Source organism: Macaca thibetana, chromosome 16 (genome assembly GCF_024542745.1).
Source record: "Macaca thibetana thibetana isolate TM-01 chromosome 16, ASM2454274v1, whole genome shotgun sequence".
Classification (NCBI taxonomy): domain Eukaryota; kingdom Metazoa; phylum Chordata; class Mammalia; order Primates; family Cercopithecidae; genus Macaca; species Macaca thibetana.
In genome coordinates this window covers 36,355,830-36,371,106 of record NC_065593.1, presented here as the reverse complement: position 1 = coordinate 36,371,106, position 15,277 = coordinate 36,355,830, and the positions used below count along the sequence as shown (strand labels likewise).

Here is a 15,277-nt window from a genome sequence, read left to right as displayed (position 1 = left end):
TAAAAACAAAAATGAGGCCAGGCATGGTGGCTGACACCTATAATCCCAGCACTTTGGGAGGCCGAGGCAGGTGGATGACTTGAGGTTGAGAGTTCGAGACCAGCCTGGCCAATATGGGGAAATCCTGTCTCTACTAAAAATACAAAAAAATTAGCCAGGCATGGTGGCAGGCACCTGTAATCCCAGCTACTCGGGAGGCTGAGGTAGGAGAACCGCTTGAACCTGGGAGGCAGAGGTTGCAGTGAGCCAAGATTGAACCACTGCACTCCAGCCTGGACAGCAAAGTGAGACTCTGTCTCAAAATAAAAAAAAAAAGTTGGATGAAATTTTGTATGCTTTTATGCTTTTTAAATTTTAGTTTATTTTAAAAGGATGGAAATAGAAATTCATTATCAGTGAAAAATAGTTATAAAAATGAACATTTTTCATTTGGAGAGGAAGACTAAAAATCTTTTTTTTTTTTTTTGAGACTGGGTTTTACTCTGTTGCCCAGGCTAGAGTGCAGTGGTGCGATCTCAGCTCACTGTAGCCTCAACCTCCTGGGCTCAAGCAGTCCTCCCACCTCAGCCTCCCAAGTAGCTGGGACCACAGGCATGTACCACCACACCCAGCTAATTTTTGTAGAGATGGGGTTTCGCCATGTTGCCCAGGCTGGTCTCAAACTCGTAAGCTCAGGCAGTCCACCTACCTTGGCCTCCCAAAGTGCTGAGATTATAGGTGTGAGCCACAGCACCCATCCAGAAACTAAAAATCTTGAATAGCCACATTTATATTAGGAATTGAACTTAGGTGTACTGTTTCATGCCCCAGCTCCTGTCCTTCACCAGTAATACCTGATTTTTACCCTTAGACTAATGATGGAATAATATTCCAACAGTTATTAAAAGAAATACTTTTGTCTGTGTCCTTATATTATGTGGGTTTTCCTCCAATTTGCATATTCATGATTATACGAGGCCAAGATTATTCAGAATTACACTACTCTTTGCCAAGATGATCTGGTGGTAGAGTGGAGTAATAAATCAACACCCCCACACAGTGTTTCATATGTGTGCTCAGTTTTAGAGCACAAATTGTGCTTCTGTCTTATTTCTTCCTGACCCAAGCTATGTAGTTCAGCCATATGTTAAGCTACATCTCAACTGGGGCCATGAGCCAAGTGATTCTTTGGTTTAGTTTTCATTTAAAAAGATCTCTAAAGAGGCATGATGCATAAAAATGGTATTTTTACCTAGAAATTTGAGGACTTTTTTTTTTTTTTTTTTTTTTGAGATGGAGTTTCGCTCTTGTTGCCCAGGCTGGAGTGCAATGGCGCGATCTCAGCTTACCACAACCTCGGCCTCCTGGGTTCATCAATCAATTCTTCTGCCTCAGCCTCCCAAGTAGCTGGGATTACAGGCATGCACCACCATGCCTGGCTAATTTTTTGTAATTTTAGTAGAGACGAGGTTTCTCCATGTTGGTCAGTCTGGTCTCCAACTCCCGACCTCAGGTGATCCACCTTGGTCTCCCAAAGGGCTGGGATTACAAGTGTGAGCCACTGCGCCCGGCCTGAGGATGATTTTCAACCTGAATAATTAATGCCCCTTTGACTTTAGGATTCTTTTTTTGTTTTTTGAGATGGAGTCTCACTCTGTCACCCAGGCTGGAGTGCAGTGGCGCGATACCAGCTCCCTGCAACATCCGCCTCCCTGATTCAAGCAATTCTCCTGCCTCAGCCTCCCAAGTAGCTGGGATTATAGACATGTGCCACCACACTTGGCTAACTTTTGTATTTTTAGTAGAGACAGGGTTTCACCATTTTGACCAGGCTGGTCTCAAATGCCTGACCTCAAGTGACCTGCCCACCTCAGCCTCCCAAAGTGCTGGATTATAGATATGAGCCGCTGCACCCAGCCGACTTTAGGATTCTTAATAAGCATGTAAATGCTTCTTAAAAGCTTATCACTTTTTAATAATTTCCTCAGGATAAATGTACTAGGTACCTTATTTGGACATACCGTTGATATGAGGTGATTTAGATACCAGTTTTTCAGAAAGTTAGCTGATTTTTGTCATTCAAAAAATCATTTCCTATTAAGGCAGGTTAAAATACACCTTGCCTCTCTTTTTCTGTGAATTTTTCCATTAAAGATAGATTATCAACCCTAAAGAATTATAAAAGTTTGTAATTCTACTCGACACAGCTATTCTTTTTTTTTTTTTTTTTGGTGAGACTGAGTCTTGGCCTGTCGCCCAGGCTGGAGTGCAGAGGCACGATCTTGGCTCACTGCAATCTCCGCCTCCCCAGTTCAAGTGATTCTCTTACCTCAGCCTCCTGAGTAGCTGGTATTACAGGTGCGTGCCACCAGGCCCGGCTAATTTTTTTTTTTTTTTTTTTTGTATCTTTAGTAGAGACGGGGTTTCACCATGTTGGCCAGGCTGGTCTTGAACTCCTGATCTCGTGATCTGCCTGCCGTGGCCTCCCAAAGTGCTGAGATTAGAGGCGTGAGCCACTGCGCCCAGCCTCAACATAGCTATTCTTTTATTACATATTAGCAGTTACTTTGTTTATGTTTAAAGTTGCAATTATGGATTATAGGACATTTTGGATTCGGCTGTATTTTGGTCTCTGTTTTTCTTTTGAATTGTGTCTGAGAAGAGGGGCAATTTCAAAATTAAGAGAGTAACAAATAAAGCCAAAATGTCCTTTTTGAATTGTCTTTGAAAACAAATCATTCTATTTTGTGTAAATAAATGACACTTATAACTCTGAGAATCTTACTTTCCTCTACGTTAGAATCTGTATTTTTTATTTCAGTTTTATCACATTGTGCTAAAATATATGTATAATATAAAATTTACCACTTTATGTTTACATACAGTTCACTGGCATTAAGTACATTCATATTGTGCAACCATCACCATCCATTTTCAGAACTTTTTCATCTTCCCATACTGAAACTCTGTATCCATTAAATGTTAACTCTCGTTCTTTTTTACCCCCAGGCCCTGACAATCACCAACCATTCTACCTTCTGTCTCTGAATTTGACTCCTCTATCTACCCCATATAATTGGAATCATAATATTTGTTCTGGTGTGACTCGCTTATTTCACTTAGTATAATGTCTTCAAGGCTCATTTATGTTGTAGCATGTGTCAGAATTTTCTTCCTTAAGTCTGAGTATTCTATTGTAGGTACATACCACATTTTTTTTATTCATCTGTGGATGCACACTTGGGTGCTTCTACCTCTGGCTATTGTGAATAAGTTACAGTGTATCAGTTTTAAAGTAATTCTTAAAAGAAGTTTTTTGTGGGGTGTTTTTTTTTTTTTTTTTTTTTTTTTTTTTGAGATGGAGTTTCACTCTTTTTCCGCAGGCTGGAGTGCAATGGTGCGATCTCGGCTCACCACAACCTCCGCCTCTCAGGTTCAAGCGGTTTCTCCTGCCGCAGCCTCCCGAGTAGCTGGGATTACAGGCATGCGCCACCATGCCCTGCTAATTTTGTATTTTCAGTAGAGACAGGGTTTCTCCATGTTGGTCAGGCTGGTGTCAAACTCCTGACCTCAGGTGATCTGCCTGCCTTGGCCTCCCAAAGTGCCGGGATTATAGGCGTGAGCCACCGCGCCCAGCCAAAAAGCAGTTTTAAAGGTTTTTGTTTATATTTGTTGCTGTTACAGTACTTGAATATAGTTAATAAGAGCTTAGAATTTTATTTCTCAGCTACTTTTAGCTTTCAGTTTTATATTACTTTGTATAAAACATAGTAAAATCGGCCGAGCGTGGTGGCTCACGCCTGTAATCCCAGCACTTTGGGAGGCTGAGGTGGGCGGATCATGAGGTCAGGAGATCGAGACCATCTTGGCTAACACGGTGAAACCCCGTCTCTATTAAAAATACAAAAAATTAGCCGGGCATGGTGGCAGGTGCCTGTAGTCCCAGCTACTCGGGAGGCTGAGGCAGGAGAATGGCGTGAACCTGGGAGGCGGAGCTTGCAGTGAGCCGAGATTGCGCCGCTGCACTCCAGCCTGGGTGACAGAGCAAGACTCCGTCTCGAAATAAATAAATAAATAAATAATATATATAGTAAAATCCCACCTAAGCAGATCTTGTTCTGTCATGACTTATTTTTGGGACATAATCATTTTATATTATTATTACAGAGATGAGGGTCTCACTATGTTGCCCAGGATGGCTTCAAACTCCTGGTCTCAAGTGATCCTCCTGCCTTGCCCTCCTAAAGAGGTGGGACTACAGACATGAGCCACCATGCCTGACTGCATCATTTTAAAACAATGTCTTCCTAGCTATTTTTATTGGTGTAATATGAGTAAGTGTTTCTCATTTGTAGTATAAGAAATTAACATCATTCTTCAGCAATAATGAAAAAAACATGATTACTGCAGACAGTTTGGAAAATATAAGCAAGCAACCTTTACTTTGTGATAACAACTATTAACTTTTTGATTGTAGTCTTCTATCAATTTTTTTAGATGTGTGTATACATACTTACAAATATGGGATTATATGGTATAACTGTTATTTAGTATATTATTAATACTTTCCTATCTCTTTGAATATTTTCTCCCACCTTTAGTTTTTAGCATAAGTAATATCTCATCATTTATAAAATAATTTATTTGAATCAGTCATTGGACTTTTACGTTGCTTTAAAATTTCTTATAACTCATATACATACGGGTATTTGAAGGGTGTATATTTAATATTTCTCTCGTTTTTGTGTTCTTAGAGAAAAAATAATAGAATTATTAATATAATAAACCTAAACATTTAAATTATGAGTTTGGTCATCTGAACTTTTAATTAATTAAGTTCATGTGTTTGTATGTATTTATTCTTTTTTTTTAAGCAGGTTGGCAACATTGTACAAGTCACCCACCCAGAAGGAATCCACAGTACTGTTTCAAATCAAAGTCAGTGTTATTTGATTAGAGTGGGATTTTGATATTGATGGGCAGTAATTATCTAAAGAGAGAATTTACAACTTGCTTCTGTTAACTTCTGTAGGCAGCAAGCATATTTGAGGACAGCTTTTGATGCTTAGAACATTGTCCCCAAAATAGTAGTGTATACAGAATATTGTAGTCACAAATGGACTGAAATTTATTCTTAAGAACAGAGGAAATACTTATTTTGGGGTAGTGTGTTCCATGCCATATGTAATGTCAGGATATTAAACATCTTTAAAGTGAAAGTTGTTGAAGATTTCCAGAAAAGAAAAAATACTAACATTATTTATTTTGGTCTGTAGGTATTATAGATCTATTGTAGCCACCAAATATAGCCCACTTTAAGATGTTAATTTTTCTGTGAATTTACATCATAGAACACACATTTTTTGGCTGAAATATACATATTTATCAATAGTGTTGAGCCAAATGTATTTTTGGCATCTCTTTTTGTTTTTGAGATGGAGTCTCTCTGTGTTGCACAGGCTGGAGTGCAGTGGCGCAATCTTGGCTCACTGCAACCTCTGCCCTACTGATTTAAGCAATTCTCCTGCCTCAGCCTCCCTAGTAGCTGGGATTATAGGCGTATGCTACCACGCCTGGCTAATTTTTGTGTTTTTAGTAGAGATGGAGTTTCGCGATGTTGGCCAGACTAGTCTCAAACTCCTGACCTCAAGTGATTCGCCCTCCTCAGTCTTCCAAAGTTCTAGGATTACAGGCGTGAGCCACTGGGCCAGGCTTTATCTCATTTTTATAAGGACATAAACAGAAATAGAGATTCTGAAACGGAATTATCCACTTAGTTTTGCACTGCCCAGGTGTCTTTGAAATAGCCTAGTTGGAAAAAAAAAAAAAGAGAGAGAAATATCCTAGTTGGAAAACTTTAGAGTATTTAATTATGAAAATAAATCTGTAAAGTACCTAAGACTTAGGTTATTTCCTTTTACTTCTTCTAACAAAGCTATCATAAAGTTTGTTAGGATTGTCCTTTACAGAACATTTTTATAATGCAATGTTATTTCTATGTGTGTGTATGAAAGTGTATAAATAAGTATATATAAAATACTCTTAATATAACCCGGGCTTAGGCACCTATCCATGAGATTTATCCTCTTCATTCACAGTGGTTGATAAATTTCTATCTCAGGAACTTTCTTTTTTTTTTGGAGACGAAGTCTCGCCCTTTCGCCCAGGCTAGAGTGCAGTGGCACAATCTCGGCTCACTGCAACCTCCGCCTCCCAGGTTCAAGCAATTCTCCTGCCTCAGTCTCCAGAGTAGCTGAGACTAGAGGTGTGCGCCACCACGCCCAGCTAATTTTCATATTTTTGGTAGAGATGGGGGTCACCATGTTGGCCAGGCTGGTCTTGAACTCCTGACCTTGTGATCCACCCACCTCGGCCTCCCAAAGTGCTGGGATTACAGGTGTGAGCCACCGCACCTGGCCCTAGAATAAAGTAGCTTTCTTATTAATTACTTAAAAATATTTCTAAGATCAGTCTTCAAATGTTCTTAAATCATATTTGTATATGTATTTTTTATCTTTCAGCCTCAGGGATTTAGAGATACTGTTGTTACTTCTGCATGTTCATTGCAAACAGAAGGTTCCTTGAGCACTCGCAAACGGTCACGAGAACCAGAGGAAGAATTATAACCCAGAAACAAATCTCAAAGTGTACAAATTTATTGATGCTGTGAAACCAGTGTGTACAAGTGGACTTGTTACTTTAAAGTATAAATAAACACTATGGCATGAATGAATCCAGATTATATGAAGTGAATGGGAAAAATACCTAAATATGATTCTGTGAAAGTTTTTCTAAAGCAGTATTCTGCAATTATATTTTACCCTGTTTTCATTTTCAGTAACATTCAGTAGAGATGATGATTATATTTCACAAATGTGGAAAGCTGATCTCATGTGGCTAGTCTGAATTTACCATTCAGGCTGTTTTTACCCCTTTCTTTCCTAGTTGCCTAGAAAATCTTAGGAAGAAAAGATTTTTTCATATTCTTATTGTGGTTTTTTTTTTGTTTTTTGGTTTTTTTGGAGATGTAGTCTCACTCTGTAGTCCAGGCTGCAGTGCAATGGCGCAATCTCGGCTCACTGCAACCTCCACCTCCCAGGTTCAAGCAATTCACCCGCCTCAGCCTCCCAAGTAGCTGGGGTTGCAGGCACCCGCCATCATGCCCGGCTAATTTTTTTGTATTTTTGTAGAGACGGAATTTTACCATGTTGGCCAAGCTGGTCTTGAACTCCTGACCTCAGGTGATCTGCCTGCCCCTACCTCCCAAAGTGCTGGGATTACAGGCGTGAGCCACTGTGCCCAGCCATGTTCTTTTTAAATGTAAGTTTGATAATTCTTTAAAATGACCTGCAGCACCATGAGTCAGCATATCATTCTGTTCAGTTTTATTAGGTAAGATACAAATTTTAGGTGACCACACTGATTTTAGTGACCTCAATCCTAAAATCTAAGCCATTTGTTTAGCATTTAATGATGTTTTATAATGTTAAAGGGAGGACTTTGGAGCTGTTATCTCTCTCTAGAGATTGTTTGGAACATATATCTTCCAGAATAGGTTGATAAGCTCACAATCATTTACTGCTACGTTTTTTGTTTTGTTTTGTTTTGAGACAAGGTCTCACTCCCAGGCTAGAGTGCAGTGGCATGATCACAGCTCACTGCAACCTTGACCTGGGCTCAAGCAATCCTCTCACTTCAGCCTCCTGAGTAGCTGGAACTACAGGTAGGCACTACCATGCCCTGCTAATTTTTGGATTTTTTTTGTAGAAACAAGGTTGCCCAGGCTGGTCTCAAACTCCTGGGCTCAAGCGATCCTCTTGCCTTGTCCTCCCAAAGTGCTGGGACTGCAGATGTGAGCCACCACACCTGGCCTTATTCCTATATTTTGAAACACGGTATGATCCATTTTAGAATTCTAGTTGTTACGTTGAGATTTTTCTTTGAATAATCTTAACTTTGCTTAAATAAGTTAAAGATTTCAATTATTGATGGTTTCAAAATCACCTAAAAATATTTTGGCACCTGGCTCTTCGTACTTTTCAACTTACTCACAAAATTTACTTTGGTTCCCTGTGGGGGAAAAAAATTAATTAGTTAGTTAATTAATTTTTCTGTCTCTTTTGAGACAGAATCTCGCTCTGTCACCGAGGCTGCAGTGCAGAGGCACAATCTTGGCTCACCGCAACCTCCACCTCCAGGATTTAAGTGATTCTTGTGCCTCAACCTCCCAAGTAGCTAGGATTACAGGCATGCACCACCATGCCAAGCTAATAGTTTGTATTTTTAGTAGAGACAGGTTTCTCTGTGTTGGCTAGGGTGGTCTTGAACTCCTGGGGCTCAAGTGACCCGCCCACCTCTGCCTCCCAAAGTGCTGGAATTACAGGTGTGAGCCTGCGTGCCCAACCATATTTATATATTTATTTTTAAACTTTTGTTTTAAGTTCAGGGGTACATGTGAAGATTTGTTACATAGATAAACTCATGTCACAGGGGTTTATTGTACAGATTATTTCATCACCCAGGAATTAAACTCAGTACCCAATAGTTACCTTTTCTGCTTCTCTCCTTCCTCCCACCTTCCACCCTTAGGTAGTAGACCCCAGTGTGTGTCTGGTTGTTTTTTTTTTTTTTTTTTTTTTTTTTTTTGAGACGGAGTCTCGCTCTGCCGCCCAGGCTGGAGTGCAGTGGCCGGATCTCAGCTCACTGCAAGCTCCGCCTCCCGGGTTCCGGCCATTCTCCTGCCTCAGCCTCCCGAGTAGCTGGGACTACAGGCGCCCGCCACCGCGCCCGGCTAGTTTTTTGTATTTTTTAGTAGAGACGGGGTTTCACCGTGTTAGCCAGGATGGTCTCGATCTCCTGACCTCGTGATCCGCCCGTCTCGGCCTCCCAAAGTGCTGGGATTACAGGCTTGAGCCACCGCACCCGGCCTTTTTTTTTTTTTTTTTTTTTTAAATTTTTATTTTTGAAATGGAATCTTGCTCTATCACCCAGGTTGCAGTGCAGTGGCAGGATCTTGGTTCACTACAACCTCCACTTACCGGGTTCAAGCGATTATCCCACCTCAGCCTCCAGAGTTGCTGGGATTACAGGCACACGCCACCACACCCAGCTAATTTTTTGTATTTTTAGTAGAGACGGGGTTTCATCGTGTTGTCCAGGCTGGTCTCGAACTCCTGACCTCATGATCCACCCACCTTGGCCTCCCAAAGTGCTGGGATTACAGGCATGACCCACCGTGCCTGGCCTGTTTTTTCTTTTGTTTTCATAAGTTCTCATCATTTAGCTCCCACTTGTGGGTGAGACATGCGGTATTTGGTTTTCTGTTCTTGCATTAGTTTGCTAATAGCCTCTAGTTCCATCCATGTTCCTGCAAAAGACATGATCTTGTTCTTTTTTATGACTGCAAAATTATTTGAATAATTGAATATTAAATACTGTAGCAGCAATATTTTCCAAATTTTAGTGATAGGTGTTATTTCCTATCCCAGATTAAACAGTAAATTTACAAAATTACGTCAGTGTAATTCTTTTCTGCAATTGATTATATAGAGTAGCCATCATCTACCAGGACTTGAGAGTGAAAGCAGGCACTGCTAACAATTATGCCAATACAGAGGCTATAAACAAAGACTAACTTCAAATCACTTCTCTGACATAGAATGACTAATTGTGACTCTCTTTTGTGGGCCTCAAAGCATATAATTTATTATAATTGATGCCATCATTTTAACAAATACCCATCACTTTATATTCTGTCTTCTGAAATCATAAAATCAGGAGCATGAGGGCGTTATAAGTGATAAATATCAGTGTTACCAAGCATCAGATGAAATAAAATAATGTAGGATCTCTTTTTTTTTTTTTGAGACAGAGTCTTTGTCACCCAGACTGCAGTGCAGTGGCACGATCACTGCTCACTGTAGCTTTGACCTCCCAGTCTCAAGTGATAATCTTTCCACTTCAGACTGGAAAGTACAGGCATGCACCACCACGCCCAGCTAATTAATTTATTATTTTGTAGAGACAGGGTCTCACGATATTGCCTGGGCTGGTCTCAAACTCTTGGGCTCAAGTGATCCTCCTGCCTCAACTTTCCAGAGTGCTGGGATTACAGATGTGAGCCATTTGGCCTGGCCTCCAGAATGTCTTTTTATAAAGTATCATAACACTGTACTGTATTTTATGTATTTATTTATTTTGAGACAGTCTTGCTCTGTTGCCCAGGCTGGAGTGCAGTGGTGCAATCTCAGCTCACTGCAACCTCCACCTCCGGGGTTCACGTGATTCTTATGCAGCCTCCTGAGTTCCTGGGACTATAGACATGCACAACCATGCCCAGCTATTTTTTTTGTTTTTTTGAGATGGACTTTCGCTCTTTTTGCTGTGTCACCTGGCCCGGAGTGCAGTGGCACCGTCTTGGCTCACTGAAACCTCCGCCTCCTGGGTTCAGGTGATTCTCCTGCCTCAGCATCCTGAGTAGCTGGAACTACAGGCACACGCCACCACGCCTGGCTAATTTTTGTATTTTTAGTAGAGACGGGGTTTCACCATATTGTCCAGGCTGTTCTCGAACTCCTGATCTCACATGATCCGCCCGCGTTGGCCTCCCAAAGTGCTGGGATTACAGGCTTAAGCCACCGTGCCCAGGCCCCTTAGAATTTTTTGTTACTTGGTTTTAACTGAGGATATGATAGTACACCTATGTCCCACACTTTATATAGGCTTGCCATCTAATGCTACACCAGTAAATTGGTTAAAGTCTCAACTTTCTGGCAAACCAATGATTGCATCCAGTTTTCATCTTGTGGTTAGTTTGGCAAATCATCTCAGAAGTATTTTTTCTTAGAAAAAATAAATTGTGGCCGGGCGCGGTGGCTCACGCCTGTAATCCCAGCACTTTGGGAGGCCGAGACGGGCGGATCACAAGGTCAGGAGATCGAGACCATCCTGGCTAACACAGTGAAACCCCGTCTCTACTGAAAATACAAAAAATTAGCCGGGCGCAGTGGCGGGCGCCTGTAGTCCCAGCTACTCGGGAGGCTGAGGCAGGAGAATGGCGTGAACCTGGGGGGCGGAGGTTGCAGTGAGCCGAGATCGCGCCACTGCACTCCAGCCTGGGCGACACAGTGAGACTCTGTCTCAAAAAAAATAAAATAAATTGTATTTTTAGCTTCAATTTTTGTGATATGTAACTTAAAACATATTTATATAGTTCTTTATTATTTATGACACACTTTGGCCGGGCACAGTGGCTCATGCCTGTAATCCCAGCACTTTGGGAGGCCAAAGCGGGTGGATCACCTGAGATCAGGAGTTCAACACCAGCCTGGTCAATATAGTGAAACCCCTACTCTACTAAAACTACAAAAATTAACTGGGTGTGGTGGCACATGCCTGTAGACCCAGCTGCTTGGGAGGCTGAGGCAGGAGAATCTCTTGAACCTGGGAGGCAGAGGTTGAAGTAAGCTGAGATCACGCCACTGAACTCCAGCCTGGGTGACAGAGCGAGACTCCATCCCAAAAAAAAACCACTTCTACATCATTTTATTTGATCCTTCTAGCAGCTCTGTAAGGTGGATGTGATAGGCTAGCCTGTCTGCTTTTCATCTTTCCTTCCATCCATTCAGTGCCTAACACACATTTAACCACTTGTTGAAATAATATTTCAAATAAGATTTTGAATACATTGTGTTTTTTTTTTCTTTTTTCCGTTTTTTTTGTTTGTTTGTTTGGTTTTTTTTTGGTGACCCTGACGTGATATGAACAAATTCTGTTTTTCAAATGGTCAGATGGAAATACTATTTGGTCATGACTAGGATGGTGTTTATAAGCCACCTGTGTAACTGGGTCTACAGGCGCAGGCCACCGCCCAGCTAATTTTGTATCTTTTGTACAGATGGGGTTTCCCATGTTGCCTAGGCTGGTCTTGAACTACATTCAGTTGATCTGCCTGCTTCAGCCTACCAAAGTGCTGGGATTATAGGCATAAGCTACCACACCTAGCCTTAGCATGTTTTTAGTATTTATCCATGTTGTAGCATATATAAGAACTTCATTTCTTTTTATTGCTAAATAATATTCCTTGCATGTATATATCACGGTAGTCCCCCTTTATCTAAGGGGGATACATTCTAAGACCCTCCAGTGGATACCTGAAACCAAAGGTAGTACTGCACTTCTTTTTTTTTTTTTTTTTTTTTTTTTTTTTGAGACAGAGTCTTGCTCTGTCGCCCAGGCTGGGGTGCAGTGGCCGGATCTCAGCTCACTGCAAGCTCCGCCTCCCGGGTTTAGACCATTCTCCTGCCTCAGCCTCCCGAGTAGCTGGGACTACAGGCGCCCGCCACCTCGCCCGGCTAGTTTTTTGTATTTTTTAGTAGAGACGGGGTTTCACCGTGTTAGCCAGGATGGTCTCGATCTCCTGACCTCGTGATCCGCCCGTCTCGGCCTCCCAAAGTACTGGGATTACAGGCTTGAGCCACCGCGCCCGGCCAGTACTGCACTTCTATATGTATGATGCATGAATTTTTTTCCTCACAATTTCATGGATAGAAGACTCGTGTTTTTTTTGTTCGTTTGTTTGGTTTTTTTGAGATGGAGTCTTGCTCTGTCGCCCAGGCTGGAGTGCAGTGGCGCTATCTCAGCTCACTACAAGCTCCGCCTCCTGGGTTCATGCTATTCTCCTGCCTCAGCCTCCTGAGTAGCTGGGACTTCAGGCGCCCGCCACCGCACCCGGCTAATTTTTTGTATTTTTAGTAGAGATGGAGTTTCATCGTGTTAGCCAGGATGGTCTCCATCTCCTGGCCTCATGATCTGCCCACCTTGGCCTCCCAAAGTGTTGGGATTACAGGCGTGAGCCACCGCGCCCAGTCAAGACTCGTTTTTTGTTTTTGTTTTTTGAGGTGGAGTTTCACTCTCTCTCGCACAGGTTGGCTCACTGCAACCTCCGCCTCCCACGTTCAAGCGATTCTCCTGCCTCAGTCTCCCAAGTAGCGGGATTACAGGTATGTACCACCACACCCAGCTCATTTTTGTATTTTTAGTAGAGTTAAGGTTTCACCATGTTGGCCAGGCTGGTCTTGAACTCCTGACCTCAGGTGATTCACTTGCCTCATTCTCCCAAAGTGCTGGGATTACAGGCGTGAGCCACTGCGCCCGGCCAGAAGACTTGTTCTCACCATAGCTCTTAGCGATGTTGGCATAACATTTTTTTCTTATTAAATCTACAATTTTTACCTTTTCACTAAAAAGAAGAAATTTATGCCATCTCGTTAGCATATCCTATTCGCCAGCATCACTACTCTTGCAATTTGGCACCATTATTAAGTAAAATAAGGCCTATTTAAACTGAAACACTGCCATACTGACACCTGACAGTTGATCTGATAACCGAGTCAGCTATTAAGTGACTAATGGGGCAGGTAGCATATACAGACGGATGATTCATGTCCCAGGCAGGACAGAGCAGGATGGTGCAAGATTTCATCATGCTACTCAGAATATTGCACAATTTACAACTTAGGAATTGTTTATTTCTGGAATTCTCCACTGAATATTTTTAAACATCGGTTGACCTCAGGTAATTGAAACTGTGGAAAGTGAAATCACGGGTAAGGAGAGACTACTACTGTACATTTTGTTTATCCATTCTTCTGTTAATGCATGTGACCCCAACCGCCAGGGCACACACTGATGCTGGTCAGTGGCCTATTAGAAACTGGGCTGCAGAGCAGGAGGTGAGTTTTGGGGGAGAAAGTAAAGCTTGGTCAGCATTTAATAGCCACCCTTCATTGCTCAAGCTCCGCCTCCTGTCATATTAGCAGTGCCATTAGATTCTGATAGCCTGAACCCTATCGTGAACTGCGCATGCAAGGAATCTAGGTTGCGTGCTCCTTATAATAATCTAATGCCTAATGATCTGTGACTGTCTCCCTTCACCCCAAGATGTGTCCATCTAGTTGGAGAAAAACAAGTTCAGGGCTCCCACTGATTGTTGTGTAATTATTTCATTATATATTACAATGTCATAATAGAAATAAAGTGTACAATAAATGTAATGTGCTTGAATCATCCCAAAAGCATCCCCCCTGCCCCTGGTCAGTGGAAAAATTATCTTCCATGAAACCAGTCCCTGATGCCAAAAATGTTGGGGACCACTGTGTTAATGGACATTTGGTGGACATTTAGATTGGTTTTGTTTTGTTTTGTGTTGGAGACAGAGTTTTGCTCTTTTGCCCAGGCTGAAGTGCAGTGGCGTGATCTCAGCTTACTACAACCTCCGCCTCCTGGGTTCAAGCAGTTCTGCCTCACCCTCCCAAGTAGCTGTGATTACAGGCACCCACCAGTATGCCCGGCTAATTTTTGTATTTTTAGTAGAGAAGGGGTTTCACTGTGTTGGCCAGGCTGGGCTCAAACTCCTGATCTTGTGATCTGCCTGCCTCGGCCTCCCAAAGTGCTGGGATTACAGGCGCGAGCCACCAGGTCCAGCCTTGTTTGTTTTTTGACACAGGGTCTTGCTCTGCCACCCAGGCTGGAGTGCAGTGGCACAACTATGGCTCATTGCAGCCTCCCAGGCTTAGGCAATCCTCCCACCTCAGCCTCCCAACTAGTTGGGACTATAGGCACATGACACCATATCTGGCTAATTTTTTTATTCTTTGTAGAGATGGGGTTCCGTCATGTTGCCCAGGTTGGTATGGAACTCCTGGGCTCAAGCAGTGCCCCTGCCTGGGCCTCCCAAAGTGCTGGGATTACAGACATGAGCCACCAGGCTGGAGTGCAATAGTGTGATCCTAGCTCACTGCAACCTTCAATACTTGGGCTGTAGCCCTCCTCCCAGAGTAGCCTCCCAAATGCACATCACCACTTTTTTTGTTTGTTTGTTTTTTTGGAGACAGAGTCTTGGTCTGTCTCCCAGAGTGGAGTGCAGTGGCACAATCTCGAGTCACTGCAACCTCCACTTCCCGGGTTAAAGCAATTCTGCCTCAGCCTCCAGAGCAGCTGGGACTACAGGTGCCTGCCATTATGCCTGGTTAATTTTTGTATTTTAAGTAGAGATGGGGTTTCACCAGGCTGGTTTAAACTCCTGACCTTGGGTGATCTGGTGATCTGCCCACCTTGGCCTCCTAAAGTGCTGGGATTACAGGCGTGAGCCACTTTTTTTTTTTTTTTTTTTTTTGAGACAGAGTCTTACTCTGTCACCCAGGCTGGAGTGCAATGGCTCGATCTCGGCTCACTGCAACCTCTATCTCTCGGGCTCAAGCGGTTCTCATGCCTCAGCCTCCCGTGTAGCTAGGATTAC

At 42.5% G+C, this 15,277-nt stretch overlaps 1 protein-coding gene across 1 annotated transcript in view; it reads left to right on the top strand.

Moving 5' to 3' along the window:
- The window catches only part of RAD51C (RAD51 paralog C), a 42,797-nt gene extending 36,085 nt beyond the window's left edge, over positions 1 to 6,712 (top strand). The window contains exons 8-9 of the mRNA XM_050764737.1: positions 4,857 to 4,917; positions 6,501 to 6,712. Of these exons, the coding sequence (XP_050620694.1) occupies positions 4,857 to 4,917; positions 6,501 to 6,605 (166 nt within the window). The 3' untranslated portion in view covers positions 6,606 to 6,712. The remainder of the gene's footprint in view (positions 1 to 4,856; positions 4,918 to 6,500) is intronic.
- The last annotated feature ends 8,565 nt before the right edge of the window (positions 6,713 to 15,277 follow it).